The sequence below is a fragment of the Macrosteles quadrilineatus genome, unplaced genomic scaffold, assembly GCF_028750875.1.
Source record: "Macrosteles quadrilineatus isolate MER2022 unplaced genomic scaffold, UCM_ALF_1.0 Scaffold_5__1_contigs__length_97177068, whole genome shotgun sequence".
Classification (NCBI taxonomy): Eukaryota; Metazoa; Arthropoda; class Insecta; order Hemiptera; family Cicadellidae; genus Macrosteles; species Macrosteles quadrilineatus.
Genome location: NW_026542598.1, coordinates 49537269 through 49562713, shown reverse-complemented (window position 1 = coordinate 49562713; position 25445 = coordinate 49537269). Strand labels below are relative to the sequence as shown.

General features: G+C 35.0%; 2 protein-coding genes across 3 annotated transcripts in view; one reads left to right on the top strand and one right to left on the bottom strand.

The window, feature by feature from the left end:
* The window catches only part of LOC128996045 (transcription factor Sox-17-alpha-like), a 133554-nt gene extending 123966 nt beyond the window's left edge, over positions 1–9588 (bottom strand). For both annotated transcript variants that reach the window (XM_054421177.1, XM_054421178.1), the window contains exon 1: positions 9239–9588. In XM_054421177.1, coding sequence (XP_054277152.1) covers positions 9239–9297 — 59 coding nt within the window. In that variant the 5' untranslated portion in view covers positions 9298–9588. The remainder of the gene's footprint in view (positions 1–9238) is intronic.
* Positions 9589–20662: 11074 nt separating this feature from the next.
* Positions 20663–22216, top strand: LOC128995586 (uncharacterized). Its single transcript, XM_054420603.1, has one exon. It carries the CDS (start codon positions 20663–20665, stop codon positions 22214–22216), a length of 1554 nt encoding a protein of 517 aa, XP_054276578.1.
* Positions 22217–25445: the final 3229 nt, after the last annotated feature.

Genomic DNA, 25445 nt, shown 5'->3' with positions numbered 1-25445 from the left:
TACTATAAAACAGTGTCAATTTTGCACACCGTCACATACCTACCAAGTAAAGACACAGTCTTGAAGTAATTGCTAAAGGATAGATAGGAAAAGTATAAACTTTCCTAGTAGTATTATTTTACTTTTGTAAATGCACGCTTTGGTATGAAGGGTTATGTTCAACTTTGCTGGTGTGCATCTCTTTGTTCCATTGTTTATACTTGGCCGACACAGCGAAAGCATCAATTCACACACCTCAAATGAGGAAAAATACGAAACTATAAAAAGACGCAAATTTTGTTGCTAAATATTTAGTTTAAAAAAGGGTGCTGTATCAAATTACCTTAAGAATCAATTTTAAAAACAAACACTTTTACTGTTTCTTAAATTAAACTGCATTTATAATTTACCGATGGACATGACCAGTAGGTATTGTAAGTTTCCTGAAGTCATGCTGTTGTGATGAATATATTTGAACTTGGAAAAACAGGTCGTAATGTAATTACAGCAACAATTTTGTATATTATTTAATAGTTTCAGACAATCTGAAATGACCGGGATTATTACAAAGACATCCCATACTTCTTGAATCTTAATCCCTTCTTTACATTTGTTCATTGTATTTCAGACAAACATATTTCCAAATAAAAGATGCTTTCAAAGTGCTTAAGTGTATGTATGAAAGTGTCGCATGGGTGTGTTTTCAGAAGTAGTGTTCAGTATACATACAATTACGCGTTTCTCTAACTTCAACGTAAATAACAGTGGATCTTGAATACATAACCAAGATTTAGATCTTTTAGTTCAGGCCTACATCTTTAAAAGCTAAAAAAGTGAGACATGCTGTGGTAATAGAGAACTGTCCATTACTAAACACGGAACCTAAGGACTGTGTAAAACAGTAGGATGGATATGAGAAGATCACTTTATCTCTTAACCAAGGCAGCAAAATAAATTGTGGATGTATAGCTGGGTAGGTAAGAGATTTTAGTACTCGCAGTTACTCTCCTCATACTCTCCTAGCAACCAAAAGGTGAGTGAGCGTAAAGAACGAACTTCAACCAGGACGTGATTGAGCCATGCGAATACTTATGAAGTTAAACGGGGCAAAGCCCGCGGGTACAGCTAGTATTTGGATAAATATAAGCCTATTTACGTTTATATCTTAACTAATACAAATGAGGTACTTGTAACGTGCACGTATTCTAGGTTTAATTGTAAACCAACACAATTATACACTTATGCACGGTGAGTATAAAAGGAAGCAGATATTCTGTGTACTTATTATTTACTGTGTCTAGTGTAAGGAGCTGGGTCCAGCTTCGTACCTTCTAAAGACTACATATCAGACCTTACAAATATAAACGAAGGCCTAAAAATTTGAAGTAAACCACATTTGAGTTAACTTCCATAAACGAAAAAGACGAATTATCTACGACGTCTCTCGTCACCGAGCAGAAGTACAGCTGTTATTGCCTGAAGCATGTAAACCCAGACTACGGAAGGCAGTACAAATCTAGTTTGGAGCAATTAGTAAGCTGCAAGTCAGAGCTGGACATGCGATGTGCCAGTCAGCCGGGGACTAGGGAGCCACCCCGCCAGTTCCACGCTGTTGACCATGCGAGACTGTGAGAATATCCGACAGTCGCCCGACACTGGCCACCACTGGACATGTTGGGGGATCTACCACTTGTTGAGATGTACGTGGTGGAGGATCTACCACTTGTTGAGATGTACATGGTGGAGGAACTACCACTTGTTGAGATGTACATGGTGGAGGATCTGCCACTTGTTGAGCTGTACATGGTGGAAGATCTACCACTGGTTGAGATGTACATGGTGGAGGATCTACCACTTATTGAGATGTACATGTTGGAGGATCTACCACTTGTTGAGATGTACATGGTGGAGGATCTACCACTTGTTCAGATGTACATGGTGGAGGATCTACCATTTATTGAGATGTATATGGTGAAGGATCTACCACTTGTTCAGATGTACATGGTGGAGGATATGCCACTTGTTGAGATGTACATGGTGGAGGATCTACCACTTATTGAGATGTATATGGTGAAGGATCTACCACTTGTTGAGATGTACATGGTGGAGGATATGCCACTTGTTGAGATGTACATGGTGGAGGATCTACCACTTGTTGAGATGTCCATGGTGGAGGATCTACCCCTTGTTGAGTTGTACATGGTGGAGGATCTACCACTGGTTGAGATGTACATGGTGGAGAATCTACCACTTGTTGAGATGTACATGGTGGAGGATCTACCACTGGTTGAGATGTACATGGTGGAGGATCTACCACTTGTTGAGATGTACGTGGTGGAGAATCTACCAATTATTGAGATGTAAATGGTGTAAGATCTAAAATTTATTGAGATGTACATGGTGGAGGATCTACCTCTTCTTGAAATGCACATGCTATTGCATATATGTACCACTATTTGATTAGACTTTATTTTCCAAAAAGTATTATTCCATTCATATCGTCAATTTAATATAAAAAAAAATCTTGGAAAATCGGTAGTCTAGAATTGGCGCAATGCAACTGCCTTGAGGAACCCCGCAAAAGTTTGGATTTACCAATCTCTATTCTCCTACCCTGAAGGAGGTTAATAAGGTAGGTAGGATCGAATCCATTCAATGTAATTCCATCGTCCAATCCAAAATGATTTATTTTCGCAATCAACATCAACATATAGATTGGTTTAGTTATTTCATTAATTATTTAACCATAGACTACCTTACTTCAGTAAATACACAAACTGTATTTTAACTTTTGAAAAAATATTTCGAACATCGTAAATTCCATTACTTAATCAACATACCAATGTGTACTTTAGATCTACTAGTGTTTAGTATCCACTCCTTAACAGTAAGGAAGAATAAACCTTCTTTGGTTTATTAGTGTAATGTAAATAGCGGTGAGGTAATGTTTAATTCTTTTGTAATTTGGAATTTTCACTTCTCTAGATAAGATTAAAGAAACTGTTATTATTTACCCTGTAAATAGAGTGTACCTAATTTAAACAACAAATTGATAAGAATGTGACAAGCTACTTTTGGATGAAAATCTGTATATATTTGAAATGGTTTTATTTTTTTTAACTAATTTTACCCTTTTATGTGAAAATAATTTTCAGACATTTTGCGAAAGACTAAAATGTGAATCAAAGGTGGCTTTGCTACAATAAAATTATATATATATTAAGATCGTTAAAATGCAGTACATAGTTAAACAGACAAAGTTAAATATAAAAAATATACAAAAACTGCTGTTGTCGGCCTCGTATTAATACCAGATTAGATACATTCTTAAAAAAATTAAAAAAGTTGTTAACTTAATAGTTAATTAGTTAAGTAGTTAATTAGTTAAGTAGTTAATTTAAGCTATGATGGCAATCTAAATCGACATTAAATTTATTTGATAAAAACACAGTTAGTTTTGAGATGAGTCGATATCGTTTATTAGTTGCTTGATTTAGTGAATTGTTTAACTTTTATTAATGTATTTATTTTGCTTTACAATTTATTTTCAACATTATAATACAAATTGTACAGTTGCATATCATAATCCTGTTTTCAACTGATGTAAACGATGACAAATATGTAGGTTTGTATAATTATTGAGTGTCAATAGTGCAAGAATATTCATTCTGTATTAAAATCGGAAGCATATTTTTATGTGGTAATCGGATAAGGCGTTGATGGTGATTACATTTTTCACTCTTATTAAAGAGTCAGTTCTACAACATAAGATTTATTTTTCGTTATACAGGGGCTATAAGTTTTCTAGACAATATATATTTTAGATACAGCCTTTTCTATTTTGGTTCAAATTGGCTTAATGTTCGTAAAAATTAAAGAAATAAATTGTAAGAGTTGGAATACACTGTAAAAATGTTGGACTTAAACCCCAACAATTGTCTCCAGTTGAGCTAAAGAGATGACAAATCTCTAGGTTTTAATGGTTACTCATTTCAGACATAATTTTGTGTTGCACTTCTTGCTTGTATTTATTAGAACAAGACTGTGATTTGCTTAACGGAATAAAGATTTTGACTTTTATCTAGTTATTTCCGGCTTACGTAGAAGATATTCTATTGCGTACTTGTTTCTTGACATAAACCAACTTTAAAACTAATTTAACCAATAATAAAAATCTGTTTATAAACTAATAATTAATGATCCTCTCGCAGGGGAACCATGGAGTAAAGTACACATCCTACTAATATTATAAATGAGAAAGTTTGGATGTATGGATGGATGGATGTATGTTTGTGACAAGTAAACGCGAAAAATAGTGGTTGGATTGGGCTGAAATTTGGTATGATGATAGCTCACATTCCCGATTAACATATAGACGCATTCTTATCTTAAAAGTCCTTACGGGCACCGCCCCAGTGGCTCTGGAGTTTCCCATGTTAACGTTATGAGTAATCGTACTTAAAAGGAATAAAATAATTTTGTCAGCGGTTTCAACTACACAAGTTGGTTCTATGATATTGAATAGCATTAAAAAGTTACAAGGTTTACCAACAGGATGCAGTACTATTATTTTTTTACATTTGTGACAACAGCTATCCTATTAAGGCCATAAAGGTAAAATTTTGTTTTTAAAAAACTTATGTGTAACTATTTTATCATCAGATGTAAGGATCAAAATTTTTCTATTTCGTGTTCTCTTCCCATTGCAAAGCACGGGTACAAACAGCTAGTTGTATATAAAATATATCCTAAAACAAATAAGATACATTTAGCCAACATAAGCGCGCACGAGTTTCCCTAATCGTGAGACTACTTTTTGACTTTTAATCTATGGTAGTAGTTTAATCCATAGAATCGATAAATGACTATTCAAAATTGAGTATAACTGTAAAACAGTGATTTAAACAAGCTAAAACAAAGAACCAGAATATGTTGGTTCATATAAAGCATAACGCCAACATTAACACGTAATAATCTGGTAGTGTTGTTGTTCAACCCTTTGTTAATTGTTTGCACGTTCATTGCCCGTGGCGAAAACATAATGGACCTTATAATATGGCGCGAACGTTTCAATAGGTTTTAGCGTTATGAATAATAACAGAGCTTACTTTGTAATGGTCCGAGCCCAGCCAACGTATGGAAATTGCGACATTGTAACGCGTTTGTTTGTAATTAATCAAAACTATTAATTCGTGCTTATTAGCCTCTTAACAAGGCTGCTCTATTAAAATCTCGATTGTGTTACTCCGAGCTTCGATGAGTAAAGCATTAAATATGTGGACAAGGAAATATATAAGAAATCTGGGTATTTGCGTAAGATTGATAACGTGTTATGGGAACCATGTGCAACAAGTTAGAATATGCATTATTTGAAAAAATAACGTACTTTTTATATAAATTAAGGATTCTATAAATTAAGGCCCAGATTAAAATTAATTGGCTATTTGATGTTCCCTTTAGAATTTATGTACAGTAATAACTCGACAAGCTACATAATACAGTAAACTTTATTTTACTCCATTTTATAGATATTCACACAACCAATGGTTATGTACAACTATTAATCAAGCTACAGCATTGGAAATACAATACCAATAATATCGTAAAAATGAATTATTAGAGTTTAATGGTAATAGTATTGATTAGATAAAAATAAAAAAGAGTACTTATTCAAAAATATAACTTACGGTAGTAGAATGCATGCTAATAATAAATTAAACCGAAACTTGATATTTAAATTACAATGGAAACAATAATTTAATACAAAGAAATAAAATCACTCCCTAAGGTGAAGTTCTGAAGTACAGTATGCATTCGCATTGTGAGTTTTGAGCTTCTAAAACCTATCCTTCTAATAACGCAGCTTTGTCATAGCAAAATAATAATAATAATTATAAAATCTTTAAAACACTACCACAAAGGCAAAATAGTATGTGAACTTATAATATCACAATACCTGATGAGTTAGTTCAGATTAATAATTAGGCTTGTCAAATTAATAAAATATTTAAGAATAATAATTTTGAAAGCAATGTTATACAAAATGAGAGCAACGAAAGGGTAAAATTCACAGCGCAAGGTGCGACAAGTAACTTTTGGTGACGACTGTACTTTTCGTTACGGTATTTTAAACGACAATGAATTTTTCATAGCACTATATTTTCGCTTTGAAAGTTCTTAAATGCCGTCAAAAATCTTGTTCTCTAAACAAAAAAGCTGTTATGGATGTTTGATATATTGTGTCTATAATGAACTATTTTGTCATTCATTATTATTTTACATGTTAGATGCTTTACTTCACCGATCCATTAACACAACCAAGTTTCAAATTACCAAAATATATTTACATGGTCAAATTAACTAAATATGTTACATAAATATTCATTTAGCAGTAAAATGTAAAACGATAATTTTATATTTCTAAGTCTCCATCAGTTTACGATGGGGAAATGTACAGCTACCTGCTACCATAGATTAAACTTTTTTAATCTATGCAACTGCTCCCAATATACCTTCTACAGATACTCAGTTTTTTTTATCTCACTTTTACTTACATATTTCCTTAAGCATGTCAGATTTATTTAAATAACATTGTTAAATGCGTTCTTAGGGTGACTGCTACAGGGAAAGTGGTTAAGAGTGTAATCTATTGAAACGTCGATAGCTAAGTTTGAAATAAATTAATTAACAAAATTTTATAAAAATATATCTATAAACAAGCTAACTACAATAATTTACCTATCCTTCATGAAAATTATTTTCAATTTAAAGTTGTTCGGAATTTTCTCCATAACCAGGCGTACAACCACGCTTTAATACACGAAAATGTTTTATTTAAGCTCTCATCATGGTTTGGAACGAAATTGCAAGGTTTTATGTTTTGGGGGTTAAAAAAGGGGGAAACAAATTTTTAACCTTTAGAACCCCGTTTTTATAATCCGATCCTGCTGATCCGCGAACTCGTTCGATAAACAGTAAAGTTAACACGTTTGTACCAAATTTCACCAAAATAGGGCGATTATTGCTCAAGTTACAGTTCTAAAAATAAAATGGGTTTACATTATAAGTATTTGCTAAAACAGCCGTTTTAGCCGAAGTATGACTCTAATTAATTTAAATACTAGTAAAAATCTATTAATCGAAAATATATCCATAGTTATAAGTGGCAAACCAAAAAACATAATTAACACTTCAGAAAACCACATGCGCTAATAATAAGACGACACTCTATTTTATTAATTTTAATTATTGATAATGAGCTTAAAACCTGAAAATTTGTTTACAGTTAGGAATAAGGAATAGTTTTTCATTGATAGGGTTAGCTACTAATTAAATTAAGAAAAGACTCAGTTATTTTTAACAAATGTTACTTTAGGTTCATGTTAACAGCTAACGATCAAATTTGAAAACTTATTTTAATATTAACCCAGTAAAAATTTTGTTGTAGTTAAGTATAAACCTCTACAAAGGTTGTTTAATGTGATTGCAAAAATAAGCTGATTTTAGTATAAGTTAAAATATTGTAAGTAAATTCCGACATGGAAAGTTGTAAATAGGCAAGAAGAATAATACTGAACTCATTGCAGTTAATTATGCTTGTCTTTAATATCTTAAACACACAAAACTATTGAAACCTTTTCAAACCCACACACATTTGTTGCGAGATAGAACTGGACAATACAGTAATTTAGTTATTCCATTCATAATTAGAAACATTTATCTCCTTCATTTCTCCTGTGTAAACTCTACATTTTATTTCGAATATTTAAATAGAAAATTAGCATATGAAAAAGAATTGAAATACGATTGATAAAATACCAAAAACCTACATTTCTTAAACGGAGTTTAGAACAATCCAAGTTTTAAACATATAAAATTCCTAAGCAACATTTCGTAATACGTCTTATAAAACAAAATTGTAATACCTTATGTCGAGTGTTATTAGATTTATAGCTCTAAAACAAATTTTACAAGAAAGTTACGGCGTTTTAACGGCCCGCCGCCGCGCCGTGCCGGTCAACGCTACATCCCCAGGTCTACTATATTGTAGTACAGATTTAGGTAATCTATAACGCGAAAAACTTTGTTCAAATTAGTCAATCATGCAGATTAATATTTAGACTTTTCACTTTCCTCAAGAAAAACAAATTGAAACCCACGAATTAAATCAAGTTGTAAAACCCAAATATCCAAATGACGGTAAAAAATATTAGTTAATTTTGTTAAATGGCTTATTCGAGATGATAAATCATTTTTGATCATTAATTTAGCGGTTCTAATAGGGTTTAAAGGGACATTTGTTTACGTATAACAACATTAATTCAAGAGTTCTTAGATTATATTATTCTTGGATATAAATTAAACACGTTAAATTGCCAATATAAGTACCTGTTAATATACGACCTATCATTAATGCATTAAAAATATATATACCCATAATCTTGAATATATAAACTTTTCCTGTGTGAGGAATATTGGTTTAAATGTATTTATCTAATGTTTCAAACAAGTAGGGTGTTAAATATGTGTTGGTAAACGGAATAACCACGATCACAAACTATTTAGATCAAATTATTTATTGAAATAAAGTGTATAGATATTCGTAACAAAAGTGAATATGAATGAATACAATAATGATAAAAATGTCGTATAAAATCGTCGGCGCATAAGACTGGGTTATGCCACGTAAGTATGCTATAATGGATTTATTAATAATTGTAGGGTACGAGTTTTTTTATTAAATTATGGGAATAATATGACGTTTTCATGAGAGATAATGTATTTTGTTTATTTATTAATTAAATCCGTGTGAATACAAGTTAACGTGAAGTTTTTTGCGTAGTATTACTTTCAGCTCGTTTCTAACAAAATTATTTTTTAAACCGTAGATGTTTTCTAAAAATTGAACTTAATTGAATCCAAATCTGTATGATTGTGAAAATATCGTCGCATTCTCCGACTAGTTCAATCAATTATGATGGGATCAAGTATTCAAGTATATGCGTGCCGTGTTCTCCTTACACGATATATATTTTTGATTTAGTTTGGAACTAAACGTACTGCAAAAGTGAATCCCTGCATAAATAAGTTTCTAGAATCCATATTGTTAACTTTGAGTAATTTATTTGCCGTAATTATAAGATACTCGCCTAAGAAATACACTGCATTATGTTGGAGCATGCGCAATCAATACACGAATACAAGTTATGGATACGTATATTAAATTATATCGTATAGATTTGTAGTATCTATAACTCACGTGTAAGAGTTATAATGGTTCTGCATATGATCTCCCTGATCCTCAGCTTCAGTCTCCATCCTTATCAGTTTCGTTATCACTAAGTTCAGTTTCGCACTTATCCCTCAAATATCGTTATGAGATCTCGATAAAATAAAATAGTCCAGCGTAGTCCTTATCGCACTGTTTTTAACTTTACCATTTTCCAATCATCTATGTATATCACAGTGTATCACAATTTCGAATCGAGATTCAATAAAATCGGCGATTCGCATCATTTTCGCCGTACATATTTAATACCACTAGTCTTTTAAACTCGCACACAACTCACAGAAAATAAATAAATGAAATGAAAAGCATGACGACGGAGCACAGTCTCACTCCTTGGCGAAGGCCGGCGGTCGCGGCTATACTAAGGTAGACCGGCCAGGTAGGGGGACTTCGCGAGCGCGCCGCTAGGAGCGCTAGTGCTCGGCTGATAATAAAATCGCTGGACATTACTCCAAGCATCTTCTATGATAATAACCAACGACGCCGGGACATGGACGATAAACCGTGCAGTCGGCGGGGTTAGAGTACAGAATGTCTACACTGGTAGGGAGAAAAAATTGTGGGGCCCATGATACATCCTTGAGGAACGCCGATGTATAACTTGGAGAACCATAGATCCGAGGAGGTGGTTTTTGGGGAAAAATGGGTTATAAGGAAAATTGAAAGTGTGCCCGGTAGAAAAAAATCGTGCAACATTCATATTAGTTACAGATTATTTAAATTGAAACTATATATGAGTATATACAGTAAAATCATGTAGGTTGGTTAGCGTTACTAACCATCGTTGCGATCTCAATTAAAATTATGGTAATTTCGCTATGTATGTGGATGAAATGTATATCAAGTTTCCCAAAAGATAATTATTAAGTTATATCAACGATTTAAAAGGGAGGTGCGTGATAACCGACAAGTTATAGACCAGTACTTTTTACCTGTGTCCTCAAAGATTTTGGAAAAACTTGAATTAATCAGCATTTTTAGACGATTTAGAATTTAATACAATGTTTGATTTTCAATGTCATGATTTTTGTGGTGGTAAATCTACGATTACTGCGGGTATAACCTTATTGAATCAGTGATTAACTCAAATAACAATAATTCAAAAGTACTTGGGAACTTCTTTTAGTTTTTATAGGCATTAGACAACGTGACTCTTGATGAGCTTATTTATATTCTTTCTAGGTTAAATACAACCAAAATCATAAGTGGCTTAGGCCTACTTCTTATATTAGTCGACGACAATTTGTCCAAATTTAACATGTTTAATTACTACTCTCATATACTCAAACCTTACTGCGATTTAAAAACAACTACGGGGCTCCTCAGGGATCTATCCTGGGCCCTCCGTTTTTATTTGCTTTATAAGGGGGTTCTCAAGAGCTATAAATGCAAGTTTTGTGTGCTTGTATGCTGGTATTAATAACATATTTACAGATGTGTCTTTGGAAGAAAAATCTCTTTATGAAGTAAATTAATTTAATACAGTACAAGTGTGACAATTAATTTGAATAAATCAAATAACGTAACCATTTAATACCAAGCAGTTAGCATTTAGTGCAACCAGCAGTAAGACAAAACTAAAAACATGTATTAAACTAGATTACTCTAAATAGATTTAAGTAAAACACATCACATCTAATGGAATAATATTAGACGGTAATTTAATTTTGAATAAGCAAATTGATCACGTAGTGAATAAAATGTCAAGTGGTGTGTGTGAAAAATGTCTTCAGTGTGTATTATTAACGCTCTACAAATTATATATTTTGTTTGAATTAACTCGCACAAGGCTATATTTCTAAAACTGTTTTGCTTGTAGCAAAATCAAATAAAAAATAGTAAGATCAAAATTCGCATACATACAATTTAAGAAACGGCATAGGCCTATGTGTAGAACAAAACAAATCCTGGCATTGGAGCTATATTTCATAACATTGGCACAGAATTTATTAATAACCTACATAAAAATACACTTCATGAAGAGGAATACCAAATCTTCAAAACAAGTCCTAAATAATGTATTTTGTCACATTCTACTTTATACTAAAACTTAAGGAGTATCAAATAAATTAATGTTTGTTTTAATTACTATTATACAATGGAGACAAATTTAATATTTTGCTTAATTAGTAACTTTTATTATATTTTATCTAACGAAATTTTATTTTTATCAACGTATTCCTATAAATACTGTTATGAATAATGAAGATTTGATATGCTTGGTATTTATAATGCCGGATTGGTACGAATTTGTCACGCTTCACGATTACTGTGTAGCGCCCAACTCCTCACGATTGTGCCGTGTTTTTGGAACCATCTCAGTGTTTTGAATATCAATCAATCTCAAAACACACCACGAGACGTGCAGCTTGGGCATTTATCCAATTGTTTGGCTCTTCATTTGTTAATTATGAAACTAATTCTATAGATATACGAATTAATAGTGACATATTTAAACATTCGAGGATACTTGAATTGGAACTTTTTCAAAATACTACACTAATTAAGTACGGTATCACAATAGATTTTATATCAAATTTCCATTACTTTTAGTAGTTCGGTACTTTGTTAAATAATTTGGTTCAATATTTTGAGACAGGAAAGCAGTTGATTTAATATATGATAATATTGTAGATAGCATAAATAATAATATTAGACCCAGGACCAATTAGGTTGTCGTTTTGACGTAACAAGAATCCAAAACACTATCCATTATAATTAAAGTGCAATGTTTATTATGTTCGTTAATGTTAGCACCATAACTCGAGTAAAAAACATAGATTAGGTATATTAAATTTGGTATAAACGTGTAAACAGACTTTTATTTTATTTGAGTTTGTATACCAGCATGATCGGAATATGGGAACGAGGTTAGCCTATATGTTGTGTTAAGGAGTAAAATTACTTATTTAAAATAATATTGATAATGCCATAAAACTGTTGAGTTAGCTCTCAGCTGGTGCAGTCCCATAATTATCTTATGATACTTATAACCACATACAATAGAACCTTGATAACAAGACTCTCATGGGGATTATCAAATAAGACTTGTTATCAAGGTTGACTTCTTATCGAAGTTTGCAATTACATGTAATTAGCAGAGGGTAAAATAAATTCTAGGGAGTTTAAAAATGACACTGGCTATCCAGGGCGACTTGTTATCGAGGTTCTTGCTATCATGCTCCACTATATAAGAGAAGAATGTTTCAATTTTTTATTGCTATAACATTTAAAATATATTTACAAATGCAAAAGGAATTCTCAGAGAATATCAGAATTCTTTCAGCGTTCAACGCAAGCATCTCGCCTAGCCTCTGAGGTCGCAGTTTCAACGCGCCTACCTTATCGAACGTCATAAACTTAGATGCAATTAATTTAATAACAGTTAAGACGGCCTTGAACATATGGCGCTACTGCCTATAACAGTTTTATGGCCGCCGCGATCCCACATGGCTGTACTGCTGTACTGGCTGTACTTGCTGCACTGAGCTGTACTTGCTGTACTGGTACATAGCAGCTCGGGGGAGCACTTTGACCAGTAGTGCTCTGTAATCGAGTTAATTTTAAGCGTTGGTGCGGTTTAAATGCAGTAAACCTCCAGCCAGTGCACTCGTAAACCGTGGGCAGCATATGTGTACAGTTGGGCACGTTGTATTCTAACTTTTCCATGTAGTGGTTCTCGTGAAAACTAGAAATATTAAACCTTGAAGAAATTTTGGGTTTACAAACTTGGAAATGTCAGAACAGATTTGTCACATAAAATCAAATCAAATCGTTTATTGAGCCAGAATTAACAAGATATACAATTATTATTGGCTAGGTAATATTTAAATAAAAGTTATCTAACATAATTTACCTTTTGATATTAAAGAAGACATTCAATACTGTATACTCTACTAGCTTTTGCCCGTCAGCTCCGACCCACACACTTAAGTTGTTTTTTAAAATTCTATGAACCCGCTAAAGTTGTAACTTCGCTACGAAACTACTTTTACAGGGCTACCGATACAGCATTAATTTGAATGATTTTACCTTCATATCAGGCTGTTCTGGGAAGTTATTCACGTCAAGCTGTAGCACATTATAAAACGTTTTTTTTAAGAAACCGTAGCAAAAGGATGCAACACATCATAGGAAAGATTAATAAATGTAATAGTTTGTTTTGAAATGAGAAAAAATGTAAACAAAACCAGATCAGCTGTTATGATTTTATTACAGATAATAACAAAATTCTGGCATTTGGCTGAGTACACGGGTTCAGGTTTGCTTTAATTTATAACTTTCATCACTTTTAAAAAAAATGATTACTATTTTACAACATTTTGGCTAATGGTTACAAAGGTTTTAGAATAGAAAATTTCCAATGTTTTATGAGGTTATGGATTTTATTTATTTGAGGTTATATTAAAGACACTAAATGAAATGGGGCCATTAGTGTTAAACCCAAATAACATGCATTTGTTATTATAGGAATAATTAGGTCTTTTTGTTATTTTTATTTACACAAAAACTAAAAGAGATACGGCATAAGTGTAAATTACCAAGTTGTTAAGAATTAAAAACCCTCTAAAATGATGTACCACTTGACATATGTTGCTGTTTGAAAAAATTTTGAAACAATGGGCATTTGCAAATTTTCAAAAATCAATTTTTTGGGAATTTTTATAGTTAAAAAAACCCGTTACTTTTAACATATCACAGTAAAGCTAATTTCATACTGAGTAAGAGAATTCAATCGGAGAAGGTCTAAGTGCATTGGTATAAGAAAAACAGAGCATTAAAAACATATTGATTTTCCCCCAAAGAACTGCCGCCATTTTGAAACGGAAAAAAGACAATTAATTTCTGTTTTATCCAAAATGTTTGTCTATTAAATACCCTTAAAATTATGTATAATGTGACGTATGTTTACATTTGAAAATTCCGAGATTCGAACTAGTGACCCTCAGTTTTTGATAAGTACAACCTGTATCGGGAAAAATTAAAAATATTTTTACGTTATTCCTTGGGGTTGATTTAGCGGGAAATAATTTCATTCCATCCTCGTACGTTAAGCCGTTTTTCCGTAATAAATTTGAGACACCTTACGTGGGACACTCTGTATACAAGTTAAGATGAACAACAGGAAAAGCTGTATGCAGTTTCTAATTCACATAGCTCATGGTTGAACCGGGTTGAACAAGCCAAACACAGAGTTTGGTAGTGTTAATGTTACGATTGGTACCTACTCTTTAGTTTTTGATAGTACAGTAATAGTTTAGTACCTAGGGACCGAGCTTTGCTCGGGGAACTTATTAGTATACTCTGCGAGTGTTCTTGGTCAATGTCATCTGACCCGAAAATATTGTTTTGCAGTCTATTTAATTTCTGTTAAAATAATAATGTTGACTGAAATAATGAGACAACGGTTTTTTTAAATTTGTTTGGAGACCCTAAACTGCCTAAAGTATAGAAAATACCCAGTATTTTTCACGGTGAATTCGAAAAAGGTTATCATTAGAAAGAAAATCTTCATACCTTCCTTACCTTGAAGTATTAGTCATTGCAAGAACTTGGACTATCAATACCATTGACTTTGAACAGTCCATGTAGACCACTCATCCTACTGTTAAATCTGGATGTTTCATATATGTGTTTCGTAGTGTTGACTTCTGAGTGTGATGTCGACTAAATAGTTTCTTCTTATCTTAGAGTAAATTTTATGACCCGTGCTTTATTCTATGGCTGTACGGATGTGCTGTACTTACAATATGGCAACCAACAGAGTAAATAAAAATAATTATAAATTAAATTATAAATATATCATTTTGATAGAGCAATTTTAAATCTAATTTGAAAACAACCAAATCACACTTAACATAAACTGAACAGAACTAACCTTAAACATGTATTCTGCTAATCTATAAGAGTGGTAAATCTAAATTAAATCTATATAAGAATCTATGATAATATTTTGATAAAGTTGGTAGCTATGAACTAAAATTATATGATGGGGCGTAGTAGTCAGGAGAAATCCTGTTAATATTAATTATTTTCTGACAGAATTTCATAGAATGTGATCTAGAAAGAAAACAAATAATATTAAAAACAGTCACTAAAGTAGGTCTATTGATTTTAAATAGTGCAAGTAAACTTCTCATTATATTGAAGAGAAAAAATGTGTATTGCTGGAAAGCATTGATGTCGATACAATTTTTATCTCCTATTTCAGGGTGTGCATGTGCCATTTAATTTGACAAATGACAAATGACAAATGACAAACTTTTATTGCCTTTAAAACATGTTACATGCATGGCATCGTCCGGGAAGAATACAGTTGTATAATAATAATTAACATTAGGCCTAGTATACATCCAAGACTTCTATTTAACATTCAATTGACTAGACCTATAAGTTGAAATATAGATTGGGTTGAGACAGATTGGTTATATTATTAAGGAACAGGAAAAAGTTTACCCCAATAATTGGTTAAAATAGCTAATTAGTAAACATGTCTGTGTAGCTCAGTGGTTATAGTGCTCGTCTGCATATCTGGAGGTGGCTGGAGGACTTAGTTACTGAAGTGGACTTCCTATACCATCCATGTATACAGGCCAGCTAAATCTGAATAACCTCTAATCAAAACCTAGTTAAATGAGCCAATTCTAAAACTGGCTATAATTATAATAACGGGATAAGTCCATTTCTATCAATAGTCAAATCCTTAACCAACGCTCATTCAAACACTTGATCTTACACTCCCACTAAATGTTTACAACAGTCTACTAGCCCAGCAGCTGATGTTCCCAGTTTTTCCTCCGATCTACAGCTGATTAGTGTTGTTGTGACCAGACCGACACCTTAGCCGCTAAACTCGCCCTGATTGTGATTTATGCTGTCCCTGCTCACATTTAACCCGCCGTTAACGCTCCTATCTCAACACCCCCTCAAACCCACGCGACTAAACTGTCTTGACAGCTATTATAGGGCTTCGCCGCGAAATATCACTGTGTAAATCAAATAGGTGGTTGTGATCGCAAAAGATGCGAAGATGCGCGAAAGATGTGCATGAAGATTTGCATTTCTTGAACTTGAATGCTGTTGGATACAATTATAACGCAATTACTTTATTTCGACAATTTTAGAGTAATTTGGACTATTATGTTTTTCGTAAAGGGCTATTAGAAGAGGTCCACGGACATTAGAAGGGACAGCAGTATGGGTAATACCTAATATACAAAGTAGTTCAATTAATATATAAATATAAACGTGTTTATATACAGTTTGTAAATTAAGTCTTGAAACAAATCTGTATTTTAAAAACGGAAATATATGGAAACATTCTGTTTGTAGCATTGATTCTTAACAAAGGTTCCGCTATTTTTTACACACAAAAATGTGTAACCTCCCTAACAGGGTAGGGGGTAGGGGGTGACTTATTTTTTTCAAATAGCAACCCCTATTGAGTGATCCCTTGAGGGATTGTCAAAAGAAACACAATGACGCAAATCCGAGGTGAATATCTCACCCCAAGCCAAAATGGCGATTCCAAAATAGGTGTTTTTTCACATAAATCAAATTTTGGAATGCCCACCATTTAGGCTAGGGATGAAATATCCACCTCGGGTTTGCGTCATTGTATTTTATTTTGACAAACCCTTCAAAATGAGGGGTCACTTAATAGGGGTTGTTATAAAAATAAAAATAAATCACCCCCATCCCTTACCCAGTTAAGAGGTTAAACAAGTCCGAAAAATAACTCCCTAGTTTTGATAAACGATTGTTTATTGTAGAGAATACATATTCTTATATCTAATACATGAAATTAAAGAGGGTTTACTCAAGTTTATTTTGACATTAGTACACCTCGATATGTGACCCATTTGTAGCTCTACAGATATCTAACCGGTATTCGATCTCTCTCCAAGTGTTAGTTAACATATCCTTCAGGTCACTGATTCTACTGCAGCTACGATTCTTTGACGAAGATGGTCAATGTCACGTATCTTTTCTGAATAAACCAAGTTCTTAACGTAACCCAACAGGAAAAAATCCAGTGGTGTTATGTCTGGGCTTCTTGGAGGCCACGCGATCGGGCCAGCTCTCCCCATCCATCTTGCCGGGAAACGAGCGTAGCCCAGACATAACACCACTGGATTTTTTCCTGTGGGGTTACGTTAAGAACTTGGTTTATTCAGAAAAGATACGTGACATTGACCATCTTCGTCAAAGAATCGTAGCTGCAGTAGAATCAGTGACACCTGATTCAGTGACCTGAAGGATATGTTAACTAACACTTGGAGAGAGATCGAATACCGGTTAGATATCTGTAGAGCTACAAATGGGTCACATATCGAGGTGTACTAATGTCAAAATAAACTTGAGTAAACCCTCTTTAATTTCATGTATTAGATATAAGAATATGTATTCTCTACAATAAACAATCGTTTATCAAAACTAGGGAGTTATTTTTCGGACACCCGTTATTGTTGATTTAAAAATTTGTGGAGCCTATGTTAACAATCAATTCCACAAACAGAATATTTATAACTATTAAGGTTTTAAAAATACAGATTTGTTTCAATATTTGTGAAATTTGTACCTTTTCACATACAATAAATCAAATTTTGAAATACAGTACCTGCCATTTTGGCTAGGGGTGAGATATCCACCTCGGGTTTGCGTCATTGTGTTTCTTTTGACAAATATTTCAAAATGAGGGGCGACTCAATAGGGGTCGCTATTTGAAAAAAATAATTCGCCTCCCCTACCCCCTACCCTGTTAGGGGTGTTGACAAATATTTTTGATGTAAAAATTACTTAACCTTTGTTAACAGTCAACGCCGCAAATAGAATATTTCTATCTATTTTGGTTTAAAAAATACAAATTTGTTTCAAGACTTAATTTACACACTGATGTTGGAAATAATTATTTCATTTTACACAACATTAGATTGTTGTGTATTGTGTGGAAAATAAACCCGACCAATTTTGCACTATTTTTAGACAACCAAATCCTAATCAGTCTAATGAAGAATGGTGTATTTAAAGATTTAACAGAAGAAGCAAGCGTAATATCAATCTATAACCTACGATATAAGAACGAAATATTATATAAAATGAAAAGTTAAGGGAAAGTGTTGAAAATAATTATTTTATTTTACATTTATATTGACGGCTGTGAATTATTTAACTGAAACAAATGTCAATCCACAGATGTTTCAGATTGTTTTAACAAGAAATGGATTGTAAACAGAGAGTGAGATTTTTCTTTTATTATTAAAAATTAAAAAGTATTTACAAGAAGATGAGTGTTGTGTTTGATATTAATACAAGAGCAAAGGCAATAGTAAATATTCTTGCTGTATATGATAAAGATCCATACGTATTTCCACTATAAAAGAAGTAAGTAAAATTCATTAATATACATTATACATGTCTTGTCGTGAAATACCTAACGGGTTATTAGTATTACAATTTTAATATCGCTTTTAAGTTAACATTTGCCGAAGGACTGGGTTACTTTGTGTCTAAAAGACTGTTTTGTCTCATTTTATTTTTAAGTAATGTTTTGAATTGTTTGAGATGTAGACTAATCAAATTAGTTGTTATTTTGCTTGGTCCATTCTCTGGTATAGTTTTAAAAAGCATCGAACTTTTCATAGAAGCGTCATTAATTGATAGCACAATAACAATAAGTGGAGTCTTGGATTAGGGATCATCCAGAATCTACCATAGAACTTCAACAAGTTTATACTGTAGTTCTATGGAACCTACCGACTTAGGATCAAACCAGCGACCTTTGGAAGGAGACACTATATCTATTAGGTCACGCAGGATGAACGTCTTCCAAAGATAACCGATTGTTCCATATTTTATAAACTTAAATGGGAGTTTTAGAGCTGTCTACAACGGATAAATCATACTCCCTTACACATCTTGTTTTCATTGGAACTTCTGAATAACATCCATTAGCTTGACCATTGTAGGGTCTGATGCTGTATTATTTCTGATCAGTGACAGTCATCTATCCGTAACATTAAAGTATTGAATTGAACAGGATTTTTCTAGAGCTCTCAAAGCCGCGGACAATTTTATGACGTGTTTTGGGTAAATCTTTTACATATAGGATGATTATTATCTGCTACTTGACTTTTTTTATTTAACGAACATTCAAACTACTTTAAACGTATACTGCACAACCTTTGACTATGGATTAAACTAATCATCATTCCATATTCAAGTTGGGGTGTGCGGTGAGTTTTTTATTAATGTAGTTTAAAGTCAAGTAATTGGATATGATTCAGCCACTGACAGAGTGTTTCTTTCAATTACTGACTTGTTGTATCATCATATTTTTAAACCAAGCCAGACTAATAAGACAACCTATCGCAAGCTTCAGTAAATTTTAGTAATTATTTAATTAAAGACATTTAGCTACTTCCTTGGTCATTATTTTGTTTGAATCTTTGGTAAAGAAGCTTATAGGCTACATAGCCAAAGTATGTCTTAAGCTAAGGATGAGTGAAAGTATGTGTAGGATGGAGTGAGATGCCTCGTGTAGCTTTGTTACTGTTTAAGACCATCTGATCCTTAAGCCATGATCATTAATTTTAAAACCAATGATCAATGACAGGGTCCAGTTTTGAACCTTAACAGGCTTAGGATGCTCAGATTACGGACTTTGCTGAGGATGAAGTCGGCGATCTTTAAATAAGAAGGCCAGACTTCAAACATTACCATACAGAGATAAACAGTTGCCTTTTGAAATCCACTATCTTTGGAACAAATGATCTAAACAAGGTTTAACTGTATTGACATTTTCATTTTGGATTAACATTGTATTCTGATCGGGGTAGCGTATTTTTATCCCCCTGCAATTTTAGCCCCTGGGCAAACGTGACGTCACAAACCTGGGGGTAAAATTCCGGCCGCGAACTTTTGAGTTTCGCGACATCAGCTCGATGGATTAAACGCGGAATTGAACGTATATTTTCACGGTTGTGAATTTAATCAGAACACATCAAATTATAAAAACCTAGAGTGTACGGACCGGATTTTTACCACCGGAATTTTACCCCCGGATTTTTACCCCCTGGATTTTTACCCCCGGAATTTACCCCCGGAATTTTACTCCCGGAATACAACACTGAAACCCAGGCTGTAATCAATGCTGCCAGAGCTCGTGGATTCCATGAGGTGGTGTGCAGGTGGGTAGAGTCTCTACTTAAGAGGAGGAAGGTAAGACTCTCTCTTCACAATGAGGTTCTGGAGGCCAGGACCACACGAGGGTGTCCACAGGGGGGTGTACTCTCTCCTCTTCTCTGGAACCTTGTTGTGGACGACTTAATTAGATCTCTCAGTGATAGTGGTGTATTCGTTCAAGGATACGCGGACGACATTGTGATACTAGTTATGGGTAAATTCAACAACACGGTCTCCGACCTCATGAACACAGCCTTGAGGTCAGTTGGACAATGGTGCACTGAGGTAGGCCTTTCTATCAACCCCTCCAAAGTGGCGGTTATCCCCTTCACGAGGAGGCGCGATCTAAATGGCATTGGACCTCTGAGACTACAAGACACAGTGCTTGAAATGCAGAATCAGGTAAAGTACCTGGGGGTGGTATTGGACCGAAAGCTGCAATGGGGGCCACAACTCCAAAAGGTCATTGATCGAGGTAAGTGGTCACTCATGGCCTGCAGACGTATGGTGGGAGGAACCTGGGGGCTCAAGCCGGCGCTCATGCACTGGCTATTTGTCTCCGTGGTAAGGCCCGCCATGACATACGGCTCACTCGTGTGGTGGCCCAAGATGGACTCAGTGTCGGCGGTGAGAGATCTGGCTGCCGTCCAAAGACTCGCCTGTCTCATCATCACGGGCGCAATGAGCAGCTGTCCGGGAGCCTCACTGGACTGCCTTCTCAACCTCACTCCGATTGATCTGCATGTCAAGGTCACTGCGAGGAGGACTGCCTACAGACTCCAGTGTGAAAACCTTTGGTTGGATGTTGGAGGATCCCGAGGTCACTCTCGGATCACTCAGCAGGTAAGAGGGGAGGTAATGGACATGCCCTCGGATCACATGCCGACTCGATTCTTCTTCGCCAGACCATTCACTGTCCTCCTTCCGTCCAGGGATGAGTGGATGTCCGGTGGGAATCCTCTTCCACAAGGCGACCTTGAATGGTATACTGATGGTTCTAAGGTAAGAAGTGGGACTGGGGCTGGAATTCATGGAGTGCAGAACGGGGTGGACATTTGTCTTCCTATGGGCACTCACCCAACTGTGTTCCAGGCCGAAATGACTGCGATTATGGTATGTGCTAGGGAAAACCTGAGGCGAGGCTTCAGGGACATCAACATTTCCATTTTCACAGACAGCCAGGCTGCGCTCAAAGCGCTTGATTCCTATGAATTTAATTCTAAGGTGGTCTGGGACTGCCTTTCTGCGGTATGTGACCTGGGCAGGCGCAACAAGGTAACGCTCTGTTGGGTTCCTGGGCACTCAGGGATAGAAGGGAATGAGGTGGCTGACAGGCTAGCAAATGTCGCGTCAGCCTCAGACTTCGTGGGACCACAGCCTTTCTGTGGAATCTCTCGTGGGCATGCATGTCACTCAGTCATGGCATGGGCTCAGGAGGAACACAGGAAAAGATGGGTTAGGCTTCAGCACCATAGGGTAAGTAAGCTCACCCTCTTCTCTCCTTCCCAGACGGTCGCCTCCAATGCCCTACGCTTGGACAGGAGGCGACTCAGACAGATCACAGGAATGGTCACTGGACATGGCTTTCTGAAATTACACCTGCATCGCTTGAGGATCCACAATGGTGACACTGCGTGTAGGAAATGTGGGCAATCAGAGGAGACTGCTGATCACCTACTCTACGACTGCACAGCTCTGAATGAGGTAAGGGACTCTTGGTGTAATGACAAGGGGCAGACACCTTCCTCAGGAGGAGCTCATTGACAGGATGCTTGAGTTCATTAAGCAACTCAGGTTTGACGGACTCTGAAGTACCATGTGGGGAGCGCAAAAAGCCCATCAGTGGCTGACGTGCAACAGGACAAGGTCCGCCCCTACAGAATCAATCAATCAATCAATCAATACTCCCGGAATTTTACCCCCGGATATTTACCCCCTGGCCAGATATATAAATTAGTGAGAATGATTAATTATCTTCATTCTGTTTTAATTTAATAGTAAACATTTTATTATTAAGTAGCCTATCTTAATTTGTTTGTATAACATCAACTAATCGAACAGGTTTTTTATTTTAATTTTGATATTCAAGTATCAGGATTCGATCTTTGAAGCCAACTGTTGATTAATATGACGTATAAACAAACATCAGAATGGTAATTGATTCGAAGATTTCTTTAACAATAACAACAACACACATAACAACATAACAAAATATGCCTTATTGTTTCTTTACGAAGAAATGTCCACCCAATTATCATTTAAATGAGCTCAGTTTATTATACATACTTATTAACCAACAGTTGGCCCCAAACGCAAATCCTGAACATCAAAATTAAACAGCGAATTCCGTTTACTTAGTTGAGATTACAAAATAAATAAATAAAGATAGGCTACTAAATAATGAAATGTTTACAATTAATTAAAACAGAAATAAGAAAATCAATCATTCAATTTCTAAAATCGGCCATGGGGTAAAATTCTGATCTTGCTACTTGCATACGTTTTGAGGGTTATTATTAGACAATACTACTCTTATTTTCATATTCAAGTAGTTACTGTTGCGATTACGATTTCACAGATACTTTAAAGTATGTTTTGATCGTTTTAGACTTTTTACTTATTGTTTTTGGTCGAAAAATAACTGGAAGGTAGACTTCTACTGGCCAAACTAGCTAATCTTGTCTTTTGGGAGTTGAGCGCGTCATTGAACTTCGAAAATACTGGCTGAGGTTTCGGGTGCGTTGCAGCAATCTTTTGAATGGTCGGCCAGCATTTTTAACAGATCGAAGTTTGGAAAGATAAATTTTATTTCAGTTACTTTTGATGAAATTCTTTGTTTCGTAATATTAATTATGTTTATAATAAGGTTGAATAGGCCTAAGTAAAAGTATGAATAATAAGATAGTGTGTTAATAATAAGTGAAAGTTTTTGAGCGATAAAGTAACAAACATACATAAACCACTTGATGAATTATATATATTATATACTCGTGTTATTGTGAATAATTTATCTCGATGCTTTAGAATGGTATAGATCAAAACCATTTGGCCCTGTTAGTCTATAGATCCGGTTCAATGTGCCAAAGTATACCTTAAAACAAAATACAATCTAAATGTTTGCCTCTTCACTGACCAAGGAGTTGTAAGACAAATCAACCGGGCCATTTACTCACCTCCGCTCACCGTGTCCGAACCATCGTCCATCCACATAATGTTTCGGAGGATATCTGTAACATCCGAGTAAACCATTACCCGCCATTACTCCGACACTTCCCGCCAAAAACGGTATTCGACAATCATCAATGGTTACTGGTATCAATGGGCAGAGGTACTAAATATTTATAAGTTTGTCATAACAATGGACCAAAAAGAGGAACTGAAGAGTCACGATTCGCCAAGGAGTTGGAAGCGCCTTAATGATCCTTGTTTTTTGTCACTAAATGCAAACAGCGAAAGCCATGTGTCCGTTGAGCGTAGGCCTATGCTAATGACGTATCATAATATATGTAAATATGATGAGTCACATCCTGTGGCGGCGAGTAGACGGCGAGATTTATGCGGCTGTGGATCTCTGGGCTGCAGCGGCGACGATACCGAAGGCAGTGAAGACAGCTGCCGCTGATGTAATGGGGACGAAGCTGTTAAGTTGTCGATAGGCTGGAAATGTGTATTAAAATAGAGAAATGTCTGAGATTGAGACGCATATAAGAAATAATGAGGGAGGAGTTCAAATAATGTTGGGGTTCCTACTGATTAAGGGTTCCATAGGAGTTAGTCTTTTTGTATTCGGTGAGGGTGTCACAGTCCAAGAGTCGATGTTTATTTGAATTGGTTGAGGGTCTGCAAAGTCCGAGAGAAGTTGTTTGTTTTATATTGGTTGAGGGTCTTACACTCGAGAGATGCTGTTTATCTGTATTGGTTGAGGGTATCCACAGTCCGAGAGAAGTTGTTTGTTTTATATTGGTTGAGGGTCTTACACTCGAGTGATGTTGTTTATCTGTATTGGTTGAGGGTCTTACAGTCCGAGAGAAGTTGTTTATTTGTATTGGTTGAGGGTCTCATAGTCCGAGAGATGATGTTTATCTGTATTGGTTGAGGGTCTCCACAGTCCGAGAGAAGTTGTTTGTTTTGTATTGGTTGAGGGTCTTACACTCGAGAGATGCTGTTTATCTGTATTGGTTGAGGGTATCCACAGTCCGAGAGAAGTTGTTTGTTTTGTATTGGTTGAGGGTCTTACACTCGAGAGATGCTGTTTATCTGTATTGGTTGAGGGTATCCACAGTCCGAAAGAAGTTGTTTGTTTTATATTGGTTGAGGGTCTTACACTCGAGTGATGTTGTTTATCTGTATTGGTTGAGGGTCTTACAGTCCGAGAGAAGTTGTTTATTTGTATTGGTTGAGGGTCTCATAGTCCGAGAGAAGTTGTTTGTTTTATATTGGTTGAGGGTCTTACACTCGAGATATGTTGCTTATCTGTATTGGTTGAGGGTCTCACATTCCGAGAGACATGTTTGTTTATATTGGTTTTGCGTTGAGAGGGTCTTGTAAAAATGTAGCTTTATTGACTAAGGGTGTTACACTCGAGAGAAGTTGTATGTTTATATTCATTAAGAATCTTATCAAGAGTGGTCTTACTGTTAGCAAGTACCCCTTGCCAGAAGACAAATTTTCTTAACAAAGTTTGATATTAGAGGTAACCCAATTAGTAGTATGTAGGCTATTTAATTAAATATCAAATTATTTAACTACCGTAGCTGAAGTTTGCGAAAATGGTTAAAAAAAGTATTTCTCAACCAGCCCATGTTGAGAATACTACTACCATTCAATCTACTGCTATAAAAAAAAAAATCACCAGTCAGTTCAACGGACATCCATGATACGTGACCTAAAAACATCGGTGCAGAGGTTACGGTTGCGGCGGTGTTTGGAAAGCAATTTTCTACGCCAGTTAAGTTGGGCCACATTTGTAGAGAGGTTTATGGAAATGAGAAGG

Coding starts and splice junctions, on each gene's coding strand:
- LOC128995586 (XM_054420603.1), top strand. CDS start 20,663: ATGGGTAAATTCAACAACACGGTCTCCGACCTCATGAACACAGCCTTG.